This window comes from Barbus barbus (genome assembly GCF_936440315.1).
Source record: "Barbus barbus genome assembly, chromosome: 17".
Lineage (NCBI taxonomy): Eukaryota > Metazoa > Chordata > Actinopteri > Cypriniformes > Cyprinidae > Barbus > Barbus barbus.
In genome coordinates, this window is record NC_136745.1 from 12,033,206 (window position 1) to 12,051,616 (window position 18,411).

An 18,411-nucleotide genomic window follows, 5' to 3' on the forward strand; every position below is an offset into this window, starting at 1 on the left:
AAACATGTCAAAAACACTGGTTAAAAGATTGTTTGTTTGTTTTTGTTTTTTTGCAGTGTGAAGAATTACAAGCTATTCTACATATCTTATTTGTCTAACAAGTTTAGTCACATAAGCATAATGTGTTTAAATTTAAGAGTTTATTACAGCAATAAACCACGGAAGGCTGTGGTAAAATCACTGTAACGATGGTCTTAGTGGCTTATCACTTTTATAAAATGGTGTTTTGATAAAAGACATGAATTGCTACATTTCTAATGATAGCACAACTTGGCCTATAATTCTTCAACTGATATACAGACACAGAATAGGAAATATGCATTTGATAAATATTGATCTACCTGACTGATGTGTTTCCTATATTCCTAAAAATGAGTGTCGCTTTGTCAGAGCTGAAAAAAGTAAATCAGAAGCTGGGAATGTGTTTGCTTGTTCAAATATAGGACAGAGAAAATAGAACGAGACGAGTCCTTATGTGAATATGCTTAATCTATGTCATCAAATTATGTCATGAACCTTAAAAACTAAAGAATCAAACAAATAATAACTTCATACCCATGATTTCAATTCCAAGATGCTCTGCCAATGCAGAAAGTTGACAATGTAAAAAAAAAGGAAAAAAACAAGAAAACAGGTTTCAGGTAAAAATGTCCACTTGTTCAGATAGAGGCGGTTCACTAGAATGCGATCAGTGGTGTTGTTTGGTTGGTTTTGTTTGAGACATTGAAGTGAGTGACTGTACGTTCCAGTAACAGACAGACAATGCAGACACACACTGGCCAACTCCATATTCCCCATAAAACAGAAACGAAACCAACGGAAATACCAGTAAACAAACAACACGCCTTTCTTGTTCATCGCATGTAAGCAAGCGTACAAATGCATGCAGACATAGACAGCCACACTTACTGCCATATTTACTAGACCTCATTTCTGGTTTAGGTTAAGAAGAAAAAAACAAACAAACAAACAGAAAAGCACAATGTACAACACAAAAAGACTCAAGTACAGATGAATGCAGATAAACATCTAATGATCCATATGCAAAACAACAATCAGATGGCTTTGGTTTAGTCACAAAATTACATTTTCATGTATGTTTTTAAACTTCCACTGCAAATGTGCAGAGGTATAAACATCTTGAGCTACGGCATGCATGATACTGGCAATGCTGAGGGTTCCTCTATAGCGGTTCTAGATGTCAAAGGTTAGAGGTTAAGGGTCATGCATCAAGCTTCAAGCTCAGAACGCTGTTAGAGATCATACAAAACAACAGCATCAATATTTCTTAACAACCAAAACTTGATAAAAATGTTCCAGGTTCAATGCAAGTTAAGATTTACTGACAGCATCTGTGGAAATTACGCTTGCAATAACGCACTTATAATGCTATTACGGAGGATTTGAAAGCAGAAATATGTGCAGAACCACTGAATAGATTATGTCTAAAACATACAATTTTGAATGCAGAATAATTATTTATCATTTTTGTTTTGTGCAGAACAATCAACGCCAAGATACACAGCAAGAAAATCTACTAAACAGACTGTATTGTACATTATTTTTTACATCTTCCATATAAAATATATGACACAAAGATTGTATGATGTATAAATAAAATAAAATAAAATAAAAATCCAGTAAAAAATCAGGAATTGTTTTTTAAACAGCCCCTTTGTGTTCTTCTGGAAAAAAGACAAAATTATTTATTTTTCTATGTAAACAGTCCCTTTCTGTTATTTTTGTGTATTATGTGAAATTTATCAAGTATTACATGGTCATGACAGCAGATGACATTCACTTCCATTCAAAAGTTTGGGGTCAGTATAATTAAAAAAAAAGAAAAAAAAAAGAATACTTTTATTCAGCAAGGTCACATTAAATTGATCAAGAGTGACAGTAAAAAAAAAAAAACTTTCTATTAATCAAAGACTCCTGAAGAAAATGCATCATGATTTCCACAAAAATATTAAACAGTTTTCTGTTTAAATATTAAACAGCACTGTTTTCACCCATAATAGTAAGAAATGTTTCTTGAGCAGCAAATCATCCCATAAATTAATCTTCATGTGACACTGAAAACGGGACTAATGGTGCTGAAAATTCAAGAATAAATTAGATTTTAAAAATAGAAAACACTTATTTAAAATTGCAATAATATTTTACAATATTACTGTTTTTTCTGTATTTTTTTTTTTTTTACAAATAATTGCAGCCTTGCTGAGCATTAGTGACTTTCAAATACATTAAAACATCTTACCGACCTCAAACTTTTGAACGGGAGTCTATATTGTTTTGTCTTGTTTTTTAAAACACCATAAGTTCAGTTCCATCCATGCAATTTTTGGGCTGATATCATTTTCTGTGTTGACACAGATGCTATCATTGATCTTAACTTGTATTGAACCCAGAACAATCCTTTAAATGATATAAATGAGTGGCTGTCAAACATGTCATGAATCTGTCTAATGGACTAATTCATTTATTAATCTAACTCTGTTTTATGGGAAAATAATATATATGTTAACATGCTTTTTTTGTGTCATTTCTTTTTTTGTGAATTTCTACATAATAAACCAATATAAAAACTCTGAATGGACAAACAGAGGCAGACATGTACATGCGCACACACATCATAGCCAGCATGCAGCTTCAGAGCAGACAGACAGACAAACAGACTGGAAGAAGAAATGGACATACTGTAGAAACCGGCCATAACGGAGGTTTGACAGCGTTCACCGGTATAGTCATTTGGACACCTGATGGAGGGAAACAAACCCACAGAGGGAGAAGGAAGGAACGAGAGGGAAGGGGTAGAGGAGAGAGAGACATGAGGAGGAAGAGAGAGAGAGAGACGAGAGCAGAGAAACATGCAGTTAGAACAACAGAGAACAACCCCAGCGAGCTGTTCCACCTGATGATGTCATCGCTGTGATGGCACAGCCTGCGGCCATGCTGGACGAGTTTGAACCTGAGGAAAGAGGGTCCATGTCATTTCATGCCATTTTTAGGATGGGTCTAAAAATATAGGCATTGTGACGGTTCAATTAGATAGCAATTCCTCAAGGGGGCGCTTACCCGCCTCAAAAACTCCATAGTCCTCCATTGAGCAAAAATGAAATATTAATACCTTTTTTTTTACTTGCTGGAGCCATTTGTACACACAAAAATATGCTTGTTTAAATCTGAGTAAAAATTTATTTATTTATTATTTTAAATGTTTTTTTTTATATTTTGATTTTATATTTAATTTAAAAAAATGTATATCATTTATTTGAAGTTTTAAATAAAACAGATTATTTCAGTCTTTCTACAAAAAAAAAAAAAAGTTTCATTCAAATGTTACTTGCTATTTCTTTCTAATTATTTATCAAATTTACTGGTACACTCTTAAAAATAAAGTTGCTTCACGATGTCATAGATGGTTCCATAAAGAAGCTTTAACATCTGAAGAACCTTTCTGTTTCACAAAAGGTTCTTTGTGGTGAAAGAAGGTTCTTCAGATTATAAAAAGGTAAGAAAGAGATGGTTCTTTAAAGACCCTGTGACTGAATGGTTCTTTGTGGAACTAAAAATGGTTCTTCTATGGCGTCTCTGTGAAGAACCTTTTAAGCACCTTTATTTTTAAGAGTGTATTTTTGAGTGATTTTTTTGTCAGTGTATGAATTATCATTTATTGTCATCACAAATTATTGGTCAAATCAGTCCATTCCTTTCAAGTAATGCCTAGATGATCGTGAGAGTTTAATAGGCATTGAATTCTCAATAATATGATGATATGACAATACGCGACATGCACATTCACATTCTCATACTCAATAGGTGTTTGACTTCAGTTGGATTTAACCGCTTACAATCAGAGGAGGAGCTGAAAAGGGAGACATGAAGTCAGAGACTTTTCTGCTTCTCCTGCATGTGTTTTAAAAAATCATTCTGAATGTAAAAGAACCACCGCAACTATAACGATAACAGCACAGCACTAAATTATTTTTATAAACATGACGGTTGTGTGCAGCACTATGCCATTTTTAAGCATGCCATAGGTGTCCAAGTACTCTGGAGCCGCTGTAGATCAAACATAATGAAACCTAATCTGAAGCTTTACGTCTTTACCTCCTCATAAAATGCCAATCAGTTCCACTTCTGTGATCGTCTATCAGACCTCACGTTAATGAGGGGAATGTCCTAAGACAAACAGGAGCAAAATAAAGTCCCTAAAAGCTTCATAATGGTGCCAAGAGCTTCGTCTACTCACAGGTTTTCATTATTTATATACTGAGGGTATTTTAGAGTTCAGTTCTACTGGGCAATTCACCTTTCAGTCTGTCTGCAGAATTTACTGCAGAAGTCAATGGGACAGGCTGCATTTCATTTGCCTCAGGAGCTACAGTAACACACACACACACACACAATGTGCCAAACGGTAGAGATTTTGCTAAACATTTTTTTACTGTGGTCGATATTCAAAACCTTAATTTGATGTGGGAAAATGTATTTTTGACTTCACAATTTATCCAAAGAAAGGTAAAAACATTTAAACAATTAATGTTATTATAATTCTGCCCAAATTTAATATTCTTACATGTCAATTTACTAATAAAAAACCCCAACTTTATAAAATAATACCAGGTTATATTAAAACCAGGCTGTATAATAACAGTATAAGACACACTTTAAATAAAAAAGAGACTTTAAAGATATAACAGCTTTATAAATCAATTAAATTAAATATAGACTAAGAAATGTCTTTGGTATATATATATTTTTTCTATATCATTAATGCCACCCAGATATTTTTGCTTTCTGTTATTTTTGTTTTTAAGTCACATACCTTATGATGTTTAACATTTATATTTCATGCATATATAATTAAAATATTCAATATATTTAACTGAAATATAAAAAATATAAACTATACCATTTTATACAATATGTATATAATTACATATACAAATATATGTATATATACATGTATAATCAAATGAGATGAAGTATGATTCATTAGTAAAGTATTTTATATACTGAATTTCCACCATGATTTACTGTTACCGTGATATAAAACATCTCATCCTGTGCTAAAGGATTTTGGTCATACCGCCCACCTGTACTGTGAAGTAAAGCTTCAGTGCTGTTGAAGAAAAATTCTCAGGCATATAAGTGAATCACTGTGTCAAGAAAGCCAAGAGCAACACACACTATTTTCAAATCAGTCCATGCTTCCCTGAGGGCTATTAACCCTTATAGCCACTTCAGACGCTCTGTTCTGTAAATTAAAGAGATTGACTCGACAAGTCACTGTTAAAGGATGACATCTCCCCAAAGGATTTGAGCTTTAAACAGCTTTAATGGGTTTGCTTCTCTTCCCTTAAAAAATCGGCGCATACACCATAAATCTGCGTTGCCCTGTCCAAAATGGCTGATAAGAACAGAGCATTGTGTCCGTGGTATCACAGGAGAGCAGTAAGTCAGCCTACCATTGATAATGCGGCTGTATACATCGACAGAGCTGACAGGCGACACGGCAAACCCTGTCCCCTTCCTCCAGACCCTCAGACACACTGTCATTTCTCTGGCAATTAAAGCTCAAAGAGTCCAAGCTCCAAGAGTCGGCTTCTTTCCCAGCAAAGTCCCAACAAAACTAAACTTACACAGTTTCATGAGCCAATACTTTGTAGCACTGGGTGTCATTTAGAAATGAATGGAATTTCTTTTAAATTCCCAAATTTGAACTGAAGCAGCAAATAGAATGCAGAACTGTGTTCTACATTTGAATTGAAAGGAAGTCAAATTAAAACTGAATAAAATTCGAATAAATTGACATAACTGTACTAACTGTAATCAGTTATCAGCATGGATTACCCATAAACATGTTAACATCCACACAATTACAGAAGGTGGTAACTGATTTGCTCTGATGCAGTTTTCCCTAATTGAAGTAAAGCTAAATTAAAATATAATAAAATATAAATATTATGTGAAAATCTTAAACTTGCGTAACTTCAATGAAAATTAGAAATGTTGCCTTGGCAAATAATTGAAATAAATATGTTTCAAATGAAGTACTAAAATTACTATAACTGAAATAAAGATAAGTTAAAGCTACGCTAAAAATAAATACATCAATAAAATTACAAAAGCACATAACAAATGTACTACAATTTAAACTAAAATACTAAAATAACTAAAAATTGAAAATAGAAATCTAATTTAAAATATTAATAAGTAATGGCATAAAACAATACTAAAATAATGGCTTCGATGGTAGGAAATAAACCTTATGCAACTGTAATCTGTGAACTGCGTTTAATTTTTGTTTCATTATTTTGAATTTATATGTGTCCAGGGACCACAAAACCAGTTTTAAGTGTCATTTTTTCAAAATTGAGATTTATACATCATCTGAAAGTTGAATGAATAAGCTTCCCATTGATGTATGGTTTGTTAGGATCGGAAAATATTTGGCCGAGATACAACTATTTGAAAATCTGGAATCTGAGGGTGCAAAAAAATCTAAATATTGAGAAAATCGCCTTTAAAGTTGTCCAAATGAAGTTCTTAGCAATGCATATTACTAATCAAAATTGAAGTTTTGATATATTTATGGTAAGCAATTTACTAAATATCTTCATGGAACATGATCTTTACTTAATATCCTAATGATTTTTGGCATAAAAGAAAAATCGATAATTTTGACCCATACAATGTATTTTTGGCTATTGGTACAAATATACCCCAGACACTTAAGACTGGTTTTGTGGTCCAGGGTCAGATATAGATTAACATGTTAATTTGACAGCCCTATTTGGAGTAAAAAATAAGCCCATAAACAATGACATTACTATAAGGTTAAGAACTTGTCAAAGTGAGATAAGATAAAATGAATATATTCGGAATGTGTTTAACTTACTTGCAGGACAGCTGATTTATACCATGTATGAAATAACAGTCTCCACCGTTAACGCAGTATGTCTTCTCGGTTTCATTGCACTTCCTGGCATGACTTGAGCCCGGAGACAATGTAGTGGTTACTATAGAAAGATACACACAGATAGTCAGAGATCAGCATCATACACGTTGTGAAAAATGTCTCAATGGCTGTGTTCAGAATGCTAGCATAAGTATACAGCACAGTACACGCTATGGGAAAAAATGCAGTATGATAAACACTTAAATTGTAGTATGCTACATTATTGTCACATGACCTCAATACTATGTTTAATTCAATGTGTGGCAGCCAGTTTATGTTTGACAAAAATGTCATGATTTTTTAACTCACATAACACATAAAAACCATTCAGCCTACAGTTTTTTTATAGACAACCTAGGAAGTCAGGGAAGGTCTCGTTTTTTAATTTTCATTAAAAGCTGCTCACATAGGAAATAAAAAAGTGATTAATGCATGACAATTTTTACATATAATACCTTTAAAAATCATAGCACACATGGATGGTTGAGTGCATTGCATTGTGGGATACAATATTACACGTATTGTGCCACAAAAACGTCTCAGGTTACGTATGTAACCATGGTTCCCTGAAGGGAACGAGACGCTGCGTCGAAACGCATATGGGAACGCCTTCAGCGTTACCAGGCTCTGAATATGATGTGTAATAAGTCAAACAAGGGCGAGGCGTCACGGGCGGGGTGACGTCACGACCAGGAAGCATATAAGCACGTGCGGCGGAGCCGGCTTCAGCTTCAAGTCATGAAGCAAGCGCTGGCAGGGATGCCGGAAGTGTGGCAACGCGACGCAGCGTCTCGTTCCCTTCAGGGAACCATGGTTACATACGTAACCTGAGACGTTCCCTTCCAGGAACTTCGAGCTGCGTCGAAACGCATATGGGAACGAGATACTAACGCCGCCAGACTGACAAGTCCCTGCCTGGTGTCAGGACGAAAGGACAGAGGAGCCGGGAGTGGCTCGGATGTCGAGGTCATAGAACCTAACGAAAGTCGGGGGCGTGGACCACCCAGCTGCATTGCAGATGTCCTGCATGGAACACCTGCCCAGAAGGCCTTGGAGGCCGCCACACCTCGGATTGAGTGCGCTCTGACTCCCACCGGCGGGGGGAGCTCAGAGGCCTCGTATGCCAAAGCCATGGCACCCACAATCCACCTACTAAGAGGAGGGCTTCGTAGCAGGAAGACCCCTCTTAGGCGGACCATAGCACACGGGCAGCTGGTCCGACTTTCTCCACAGGGAGGACCTGTGGATGTATGCGTCTAGTGCTCGCACTGGACACATACGGTTGTGCTTCTCCTGGTCTGGCTCCCCGAAGGGAGGAGGACAGAAGGCCTGCAGTAAGACCGGCTGTGGAACGACCGATGGGACCTTCGGAACATACCCCAACGGGGGGGTAGAGGAATACTTTCGCCGAACCGGGCGCAAAGTGAATAGAGGCCGTAGTCAGGGCCTGAAGGTCACTCACCCTCCTCAGAGAGGTGATAGCCAATAAGAAAACGGTCTTGATAGTGAGGAGTCTCTCAGTTATCTCCTGAATGGGCTCGAAAGGTGCATTGCACAGAGCCTCCAGAACCACAACCAGATCCCACGTAGGGACGAGATCGTACCGGAGGCCTCAGCCTCAACGCACTCATGACCGCACCCCAACCGGTGAGGGAAGCGTCCGTCGCTAGCGAGACACGGCGACAAGGAGCTCCCAACACCGGGCTCTGGGACAAGAACCAAGGATTCCTCCACATGTCGAAGGCACGGACACAACGGCGTGACACTTTGACAGTGCGGAGTGAGTTTCCCCTCAGGGAGACCCCCTTGGTCTTGAGCCACCACTGTAGGGGTCTCATGTACAGCAGGCCAGAAGGTATCACGCTGGACGCAGCTGCCATGAGCCCCAGCAGTCTCTGAAACTGCTTGACAGTGAGTGACTGGCCTTCTCGCACTCTCCTGACTGTAGTAAGGATCGACTCGATCCGAGCAGGGGACAATCGTGCCTGCATCGTGGTCGAATCCCACACCACGCCTAGATAAGTGATTCTCAGAACCGGAGAAAGCACACTTTTCTTGGCGTTCAGTCTCAACCCCAGTTCTTTCATGTGGGCGAGAACGACATCTCGATGCCGAACCGCCAACCGCTCTGATTGAGCAAGGATCAACCAATCATCGATATAATTGAGTATGCGGATGCCCTGAAGCCGCAACGGGGCCAGTGCCGCATCCACACACTTGGTGAAAGTGCGGGGTGAAAGTGCTAGGCCGAAGGGAAGAACCCGATATTGGTACGCTTTGCCCCCAAAGGCGAACCTCAGGAACTTCCTGTGAGAAGGAAGGATGGAAACATGGAAATATGCGTCTTTGAGATCTATCGTGACAAACCAGTCCTCGGACCTGATTTGAGTCACGACCTGCTTGATAGTAAGCATCCTGAACTTCAGCTTTCTGACTGAGCGGTTCAGTAGACGCAGATCTAGGGATGGGTACCGAAACTCGGTATTAAATCGGTCTCGGGGCTAAATTATGAAAGACCGGAGTATCGATAAGCTCTGACGTTATCGGTACTTCTGTCGGTATTGGAGAAATTAAGAAAACACACATACATTTATTGTTGCTCTCTCTCTCTCTCTCTCTCTCTCTCTCTCTCTCTCTCTATATATATATATATATATATAATGTCGCCAGCTGTTTTTATGTGCAATAATATTCAAACATTTGTCTATGATGCATTTTTGCTATGCGCAATTCAGAAGCCAGATCGCGCTCACGCGGATGAGCTTCAGCACACGCAACATGAAAGTCCTGTTTAATTATGATAGAAGAGAGAACCAACTATTCAAACATCTGCTCACACTTTAGGCCTGTGGCTGTTATATTAAGCTAAGTATTTATTTTATTTTTTTCGATTTTGGCTTCCAAGGATTATAGCCGCATTTCTCCCTTCCCTTCATAGCGGCGCGGATTCGTTCCTCCGAACCAAAACTTATCTGAATCAGCTCAATCAGTGATTGTTATAAAATGCCGTCTTTACTGTTGCTACATTGCAGGACATATTTGATAGTAAAACGTTGAGAGTACAATCTGAACAAGTGACGCTGTTCAGGCTGAAATGTGTGTGCGCGCGTGTGCCTGCGCGGCGGCGTGCTCCAAGACGGACAAGCAAAGTACACTTTGAGCTTCGGGCGCGTCGAAATAACACACAAAAATATGCCAAAAAAATACACACACAATGTGTCAAAATGGCCGGTTATGAGAGTCTTCACTTTTATGTTTTAAGTGGACGAGAACAGTTGGGAGAAAATCCGATGCGTGTCAGTATATTGTCTTAAAGTGTCAGACTGGAGCTTGAGCCATCAATGTTAATCAAAGAACAAAATGCAAAGAGAAAATCACCCACAGCTCTTAATCTGAACAACGTTATAGCTTTAATAAACATAAATCTATCAGTACATACAGTGAAAACTATGCAGTGCTCATTTACATTTGATTACTTTTGTAACTATTACTTACCTGAACATTAATATTAGTAGACCTTCATGGAAAAATGAAAGCACTGTTTATTTCATTTCATTTCGTTTGTGTGTTTGTTTTATTGTATTTGTCAGTTTGTTTTACTTTGTTTCTTTGTTCATATTCTTACAGTATCTTATCTTATGTATATAAAACACTAAAAATGCCTGCACACTGGTGCATTTACAAATTGATGAAGAGCAGGCATTTTTAGTGTTTTATATACATAAGATAAGATACTGTTAAGAATACGAACAAAGAAACAAAGTAAAACAAAAAGTACCGATAAGAATACCGTTAAAGTACCGGATCGATAAGCAGTATCGATAAGAGTAGTAATACCGTTAAAACCTTAACGATACCCATCCCTACGCAGATCCAGTATGGGCCTCAGCCCTCCATCCTTCTTCGGAACAATGAAGTACCGGCTGTAGAAACCGGACTGGGTCTCGTGAGGAGGAACCAACTCGATGGCTTCCTTCCTCAGCAGAGTACCAACTTCCTGTTCCAAAACCAGAGCCTGCCCGGGGCGGACCGCAGTCATAACAACCCCGCAGAACGGCGGGGGTGGCCCGCCGAACTGAATACGATAGCCTCTCGCTACGGTCTGCAGGACCCAAGGAGACACATTCGGCAGCCGCTGCCAGGCTGTCAAATGCTCTACTAAGGGAATCAGTCTCTCGAGACTGACCTCTGGTGCAGCCAGACCGCTGTCTCGAAGCGGCGCACCGGAAGGAGGCACGTGGCCTGGCTGCTGGGGCGAGTTTCTCGGCTCTGCGCTGCCGGGCGGACAAACCTGAGAAATATACTCGCTGGGACCGGCTGTGCCCTGGAACAGCGGCAGGGTCAGCAGACAAGTCCCTGGAGGGCACCGAGGGGAGACGGTCACCGTGTGCCGCGGTGTAAGCCGCTCCACCCCAGTAGGGGTCGTCCTCCGTAGTCCTGGGGCTCACCCGTCAGGACCTCTGAACGAACCAGACCCAAAGAGACACATTCGGCAGCTCGCTGCCCAATGATCTTCTAAGGGAATCAGTCTCTCGAGACTGACCTCTGGGTTCAGAGAAGCGGCCAGACCGCTGTCTCCATGCGGCGCACCGGAATGAGACGCGTAATCTGGCGGCTGAGGCGAGTTTCTCGGCTCCGCGCTGCCGGGCGGACAAACCTGAGAAATATACTCGCTGGGACCGGCTGTGCCCTGGAACAGCGGCAGGGTCAGCAGACAAGTCCCTGGAGGGCACCGAGGTGAAGTGGTCACCGAGTGCCACGGTGCAAGCCACTCCACCCCAGTAGGGGTCGCCCTCCGCGGTCCTGGGGCTCGCCCGTCAGGACCTTTTGCGCGAGGAGCTGGTATGCAGAGGAGGCTGCGCCCGCCCAGCAGCCACCTGAGTTTAGAGAGTGCGCATACCCTCTGCCCACCAAAGATGTTGTAAGCAGAGCAGGAGCCTTCAAAGGCGATGCCGTAGAGGGAGACAGATAGCTCGCAAGCGGGAACGAATGGCCGGGACGAAAAGATTTCACCCGCGATCTCGACACCTCGGTGAGGAGATCGGGGAAAACGGAAGGCTCCTGTGCAGAAGTAGCTCTCTGGGGCGAGAGAGGCGGCGAAACTTCGTCAACGCTCATCACATCAACCTCCTCGGAGGACGCAGCGTCAAGCCCTCGTCTCGGGGGAAGAGACCGCTTCCGAACCGAGAGACGGGACGCCAGATCAGGCGCGGGAGGAGATCGGGACATGCCCGTCTGACTCTCGCCAGCCAGATCAGCCTTTTTCTCTTTTTTTTTTTCACTGCAAGCCCCGCGAGCGCAGCCGCCGCTCTGCCTTTTTTCTCTCTGATTTAAAGGCAGAAGCGGGACCGGCTTTATTCATTTTATGCTTGTGCAAACACTGCAGCTTACAAAGCTCATAGTTATATCATATTGGGGTGACAGAGGCGGCGAAACCTCGTGAACGCTCGTCACATCAACCTCCTCAGAGGAAGAGAGACGAAGCATTGAGCCCTCGTCTCGGGGGAAGAGACAGCTTCCACACCGAGAGACGGGGCGCCAGATCAGCCTGCGAGCCCCACGAGTGCACCGCCGCTCTACCTCGGCAGCAGCGGGACCGGCACCGCGTGGGGAGCTCGCGAAGGCTCCCTTCTCGAAGAGAGCCCTCCGGGTGCGGAGACCGATTCTGCATGCTCCGCACCCAGGCAGACCACGCAAAAATCGTGTGTGTCCTCGCTCGTGATATAGCGAGGGCAAGGATGCACACACGACTCAAAACGTGGTCTGAAAGCTTCACCCCTGAGCTTGCCCTTGGCTTTGGCATGATACTGAATGCTTTCCACTTAAAACTAGGACAAACAACAGTAAATAAGACTGACATACACAGAGCGCTTCGCTGAATGACAAAAAGCTGAAGCCGGCTCCGCCGCACGTGCTTATATGCTTCCTGGTCGTGACGTCACCCCGCCCGTGACGCCTCGCCCTTGTTTGACTGATTACACATCATATTCAGAGCCTGGTCACGCTGAAGGCGTTCCCATATGCGTTTCGACGCAGCTCGAAGTTCCTGGAAGGGAACTGTTAAATTTAAATAATAATAAATAAAACAAGAAAATAAATATTAGATGGAAAACTAAAATGTAAAAACTAAACTGAAATAATAAAATTATTATAATTAAAATTAAATTACAATGAAATTATAAATAGAAATAACTAATAAAAAAATTCAACAAAAGCACAAAATTAAAATTAAGACAGAAAACATAAAAAAGCTAATAAAAAAGAAAAAAAAGAAAAACCCTAATAGTGTAGAAATATATGGTATTCCATAAAGAAAATTAGCACAATATACAAACAGCATTGTACCTTCTTCACAATATAGTAGATAATAGACCATTCTGAGAACATCCAACATTATATAAAAAAGAAGAAGAATCTGGATTGTAAAAGTGGAGCAGAGGCAAATCAAACATTTATTTTACCAACCTGGACAACAGAATTTAGTTTAACATTCAAAAGTTATTATATATTTCAAACTTCAGAGTAACTGTTTCTGTCATTATTTATTCACCCTCATGTTGTTCCAAACACGTATGACTTTCTTTATTCCATGGAACTTGGATTTTCAAGCTTGAATAAAGACACTAAAGGTTTAATAGACTTTTGGATGAACTCCTCGTTTAACATCAGTGGATCAGAATTATTCCTGTTTCTATCTGTACACAGCACTGCTAAATATTTCTCCAATATGGCAACAGAACTGAAACTGCAGACACACACACACACACACACTTCCACAAAACACTGTATCATTCTGTATATAAACCAAAGTGAGACACACACTGCCAAATACACATGGCAGATGGGAGGATGTTCTCACAGGCATCGCTGGCTCACAGCCACACCGAGGTTTCAGATATTCTGCAGTGTGTCAGAGTCACGCAGAATCAAGCTGCGTACTGCAAACACCAGCACATCACATCAGGATCTCTGCAGCCAGAGACACGGGGAACCCATGATTCAATCGTCTGCCCGGACAAAGAGCCAGACGGAGATAGTCAGAGAGAAACAGTTAAGAGTGACAGATAAAAAGAGAGAGAGGGAGAACAGTAGCATGCTGCACAGCAATGCTATCTTTAAAAACAGCATGTGAAGCTGCATGCAGTATGCAATAAATATTTCTAACAGTAAGGTACAATGTTGTCACATTACATTACTTACATGGTTAAATCGGGTTAATTCAAGATTGCTTTCTGCTTTTGATTCAATTCAGTATAAGAATGTGTCCAATTATAATCAAATAATAAGTCAAGAATGGTTTACAAATGGCTCAAAAATAAAATTGTGCTCAAAATTCATCATTCATCGCTTGTAAACGGCACTTGATCTGTGCATATTTCTCTCCTGATTCAGATGAAATTACTTTTTCACTGGAGAAAGCAATATTATGGATAGAAGACTCGTATTTTAGTTTGAAGCCACAATTTGAAGTTTAAAACATCTGAACATCTGAATGTTTCTTACAAACTAACAACAATGCAGTTTTTACTTCACAAGATGTTAACTGATGGACTGGAGTGGTGTGAATTACTTCACTGTAAAAAAAAAAAAATTGAGCCAACTTCAAATTTTAAGGCAACCAGCTTCAGCAGATTTTTGAGGTTATCTCAATTTGTTGTTTTAAGTTTATACTACAAAAAGTTGAGAATCACCTACAAAAATAAGTCGAGAGAACTTAGAGAAGTTGAAGCTGGTTGCCTTGGCTCAACTTTTCTTTCTTTTTTTACAGTGTTGTGGATTATTGTGATGTTTTTATCAGCTGTTTAGACTCTCATTCTGACGGCACCCATTCAGTTCAGAGGATCCACTGGTGAGCAAGTGATGTAATGTTAAATTTCTGAGGGTGAATACATTTTTAGAAATATTTTATTCTTGTGTGAAATTGAAAGGTATCCTGTTATGGAAATAAGCATATTTTTTTTTTAATCCAATTTTGAGAAAAATGGTCTGAATTTTAAAGTTTGATTAAAAATGAGTGAAGGAAGAGATGTTAAACATTGCATTGCTGTAATAAAGTCAAGCACACTGCATTGTGGCACAGGTTCTCAAACTTGAACTGATGTCATTTGCTTTGTGCACTTTTATGAGTGGATGTTGATGGACTGTCACAATCACTCCTCCCCTCAAGGGTCACAGATCAAGAGAGCAGCCCACAACGCTCATGTCTGTGGAGAATGGACCAGTTCTGATGAAATCCATGGCAACTGACCAAAACAATGTTATTGTTACAGGAAAGTCTTTGAATAATTATGGAAATCAGAAATATACATTCCTAACACATTTGCTGATATGCTGTGTAAGTATTTACGGTCGCTCTTCCCTGATGACAATAAATAAATTCACACCCATAAAAAATCCACACCCCTCTTCCAATGTCTCTGCTTCCCTTAGTTTGAGAAGCTGGGCATTGTGGGATGCAGTATTGAACACAGTGTGCTCTGATGAATACTGCACATTGTGGCAAATGTAGTAGGTCTGTGATTCCTAACTAGTTATACGTGAACTTCCAGGGGTAATTGGAAACATCAAAATTTGATAAAACAACATAATGATAGATAGAGTGACAAAATGATAGATAGATAGACAGACAGACAGACAGACAGACAGACAGACAGATAGACAGATAGATAGATAGATAGATAGATAGATAGATAGATAGATAGATAGATAGATAGATAGATAGATAGATAGATAGATAGATAGATGACACTACCTGAATCTCCTGATTTTATTGCACTTCCACCTCCCAGACACCAGAGGTGCTGGGCACAATGCCTGAGTGTGTGTGTGTGTGTGCGTATTAGTCTCAAAGCCGTAGTGTTTCTTTCCTCCTGTGTACTAATTAGTGACGTCAAAGTGAGCCAACAAAATGTTCTAGTGCCATAAAGTTACTCCAGTTACACGTCTCATCTGATGTGTAGTTTTAACTTCAATCCACAGTAAATCTGGCTCCTCACAGCGCAGAGAGTTACACAAATGCATCTGACAGGATTCTGCTTCAGTTATTATTACATGTCATGCATTCATGTCGAAAAATAAATACACTCTCAGAAAAAAGTATCACTGTGGTGGTATATCCTTTCAAAAGGTACACTTTTGTACCTTTTTTACCCCTAAAGCGTGCATATCAGTACCTTAAAAGTACGTTAGCCTTTTTGTGACAGCTTTTGTACCATTTTTTTTCTGACAGTGTAAGTTGACAAAATATTTGGCTTGTATAGTACCTTACAAATAATTAATTCATTTGCCTGACGCATACTGGTCAAGCATTAGTCAGTGGCCTTGCATCAGAAGACAATATGCTTTGTTTAATACAAAATCTTAATATTACTAATATGCAGCAGTATAAATAAAAATATCTTCAAAAAACATCACTTAAGAGACTTCCACCATCTTTAACGTCACAACTCAACAACCCATAGTTTCGCAATGGTAAATATAAGTTTGCTTGGTCATTAATGTGCACATAACCCAAAATTATGATAATTACGATAATTACTCTTCCTTGGAAGTTCCTACTTGTGAGTTTGTTAGTCAAAATTATAACATCAGAATACTCCAAACAAAGAAGAAACAACTTCTTCAGCACATCTATTTTTTTCTCAGATTCTCGGGAGGGGGAAATTGGGGCTAAAGCGGGCTAAAAATCCTGTAGTTTGAGGCTGGCTTTATGTGACGTATCTAGTGTCAGGCAGACACAACTTTGGTGAGACCGAATGGAGTGAAAGCCAACCACCTGAGCCCTGCCATTTCATAACGAGCTAATTAACTAATTAACATGCGCACACAAACACACAGCACAGCAAAGAGAGAGAGAACAGAGGGGCATAAAGAGAGAAGGAAAGATGTCTCAGAGCACAATAGCCTGTCTCTAAAGGTCACACATCACTCCAGCAGGAAATGGAGGAAAGCAGAACGATATAACATTCAACCTTACATCTGTCTCAAGCATATGTCCTCTTCTCTGCAGTGACAGTGTGTGCTATCGAGCTGCTAGCCTGTAAGTGTTTCCTGTGCGACAGATAAAGTGGTCCATACCCTTTTGTACCTCAGTCAATTCTGAGGATGAGGTTTGTAATATTGGAGATATTTGTTAGCTACAAAGAAATTTACTTTAAATCTATTAATTCTAAGCATTGGGGAATACACAATATAATGTTTAAATTTAAATGGATAGTTCACCCAAAAATGAAAATTACCCATGATTTACTCACCCTCAAGCCATCCTAGGTGTATATGACTTTCTTCTTTCAGACCATTATATAATATATAATATATCAGAGTCCTGGCTCTTCCAAGTTTTATAACGGCAGTGAACGGTGGTCGAGATTTCGAAGCCTAATTAAGTGCATCCATCCATCATAAAAAGAGCTCCACATGGCTGGGTTACTAAAGGCCTTCTGAAGCAAAGTGATGCATTTTTATAAGAAAAATATCCATATTTAAAACTTTATAAACCATAATCTCTAGCTTCCGTTAACTGTCATATGCGCGTTCATGAGAAAGTGGCGGATGTAGGTGTAGCGTAAGCTCCGGTGAGAAGTGACGAAAGCGTAAGCGCAGAGGAGAGAACAAAACAAAACACTGGTCAAGAATTAGAAGTACAAAACGAGGATTTGTAAAGAAAAATATTGGAGGAGTTCGATATATAGACCAAGTGGAGACTGATTTTCCTTTGCTGTAAACAAAACTTGGTTCTTGCGAGACTAGCATATTCTCACCGGAGCTTATGATATGTCTTACATGATCTGCTGCAACGCCACTCTCGTGAATGCGTGTACGAAAGTGGAAGCTAGATTACGGTTTATAAAGTTTTAAATATGTATATTTTCTTACACAAGTGGATCGCTTCACTTTAGAAGTCCTTTATTAACCCCACAGAGCCCATGAGCTATTTTTATGATGGATAGATGCACTTTATTGGGCTTCAAAATTTCAACCACCATTCACTGCCATTATAAAGCTTGGAAGAACCAGGACATTTTTTAACATAACTCTGACTGTTTTCATCTGAAAGAAGAAAGTCATCTACACCTAGGACAGCTCAAGGGTGAGCTGAGTAAATATTGGACAGAACACATGCTGGGTTATTTTGACCCAGCTGGTTGGGTTAATGCTTTTTACCAAATCGGCGTTGGTGGCACTGAGAACCTCTCTCTCTCTTGTAGGACACAAAAAGCCTGCGGTCTGACTGTAACTCAGCAGCTGGGTTGTTTCATGAGAGAGGCTCAACCCAGCAGTTGGGTAGAAAAATATAACCCAGCATTAAAAAATTACCCAGCAGCTTAGGTATAGAAAAACTACCCAGCACCTGGGTAAAAAATATAAAAAATAACACAATAAAATGACCCAACAAGCTGAACCCAGCATATGGGTAAAAACCCCACCCCAAAAAAACAGCATTT

The 18,411-nt window shown here is 39.9% G+C and overlaps 1 protein-coding gene across 1 annotated transcript in view; it reads right to left on the reverse strand.

Annotated features, from left to right (window-relative positions):
• The window catches only part of LOC306883422 (pro-neuregulin-2, membrane-bound isoform-like), a gene marked incomplete at its 3' end in the record, with an annotated part of 75,731 nt that overhangs the window by 16,008 nt on the left and 41,312 nt on the right, over positions 1-18,411 (reverse strand). Inside the window, exons 4-6 of the mRNA XM_079438670.1 lie at positions 6,908-7,028; positions 2,701-2,759; positions 556-579 (exon numbers count right to left, since the gene is read on the reverse strand). Coding sequence (XP_079294796.1) covers positions 556-579; positions 2,701-2,759; positions 6,908-7,028 — 204 coding nt within the window. The remainder of the gene's footprint in view (positions 1-555; positions 580-2,700; positions 2,760-6,907; positions 7,029-18,411) is intronic.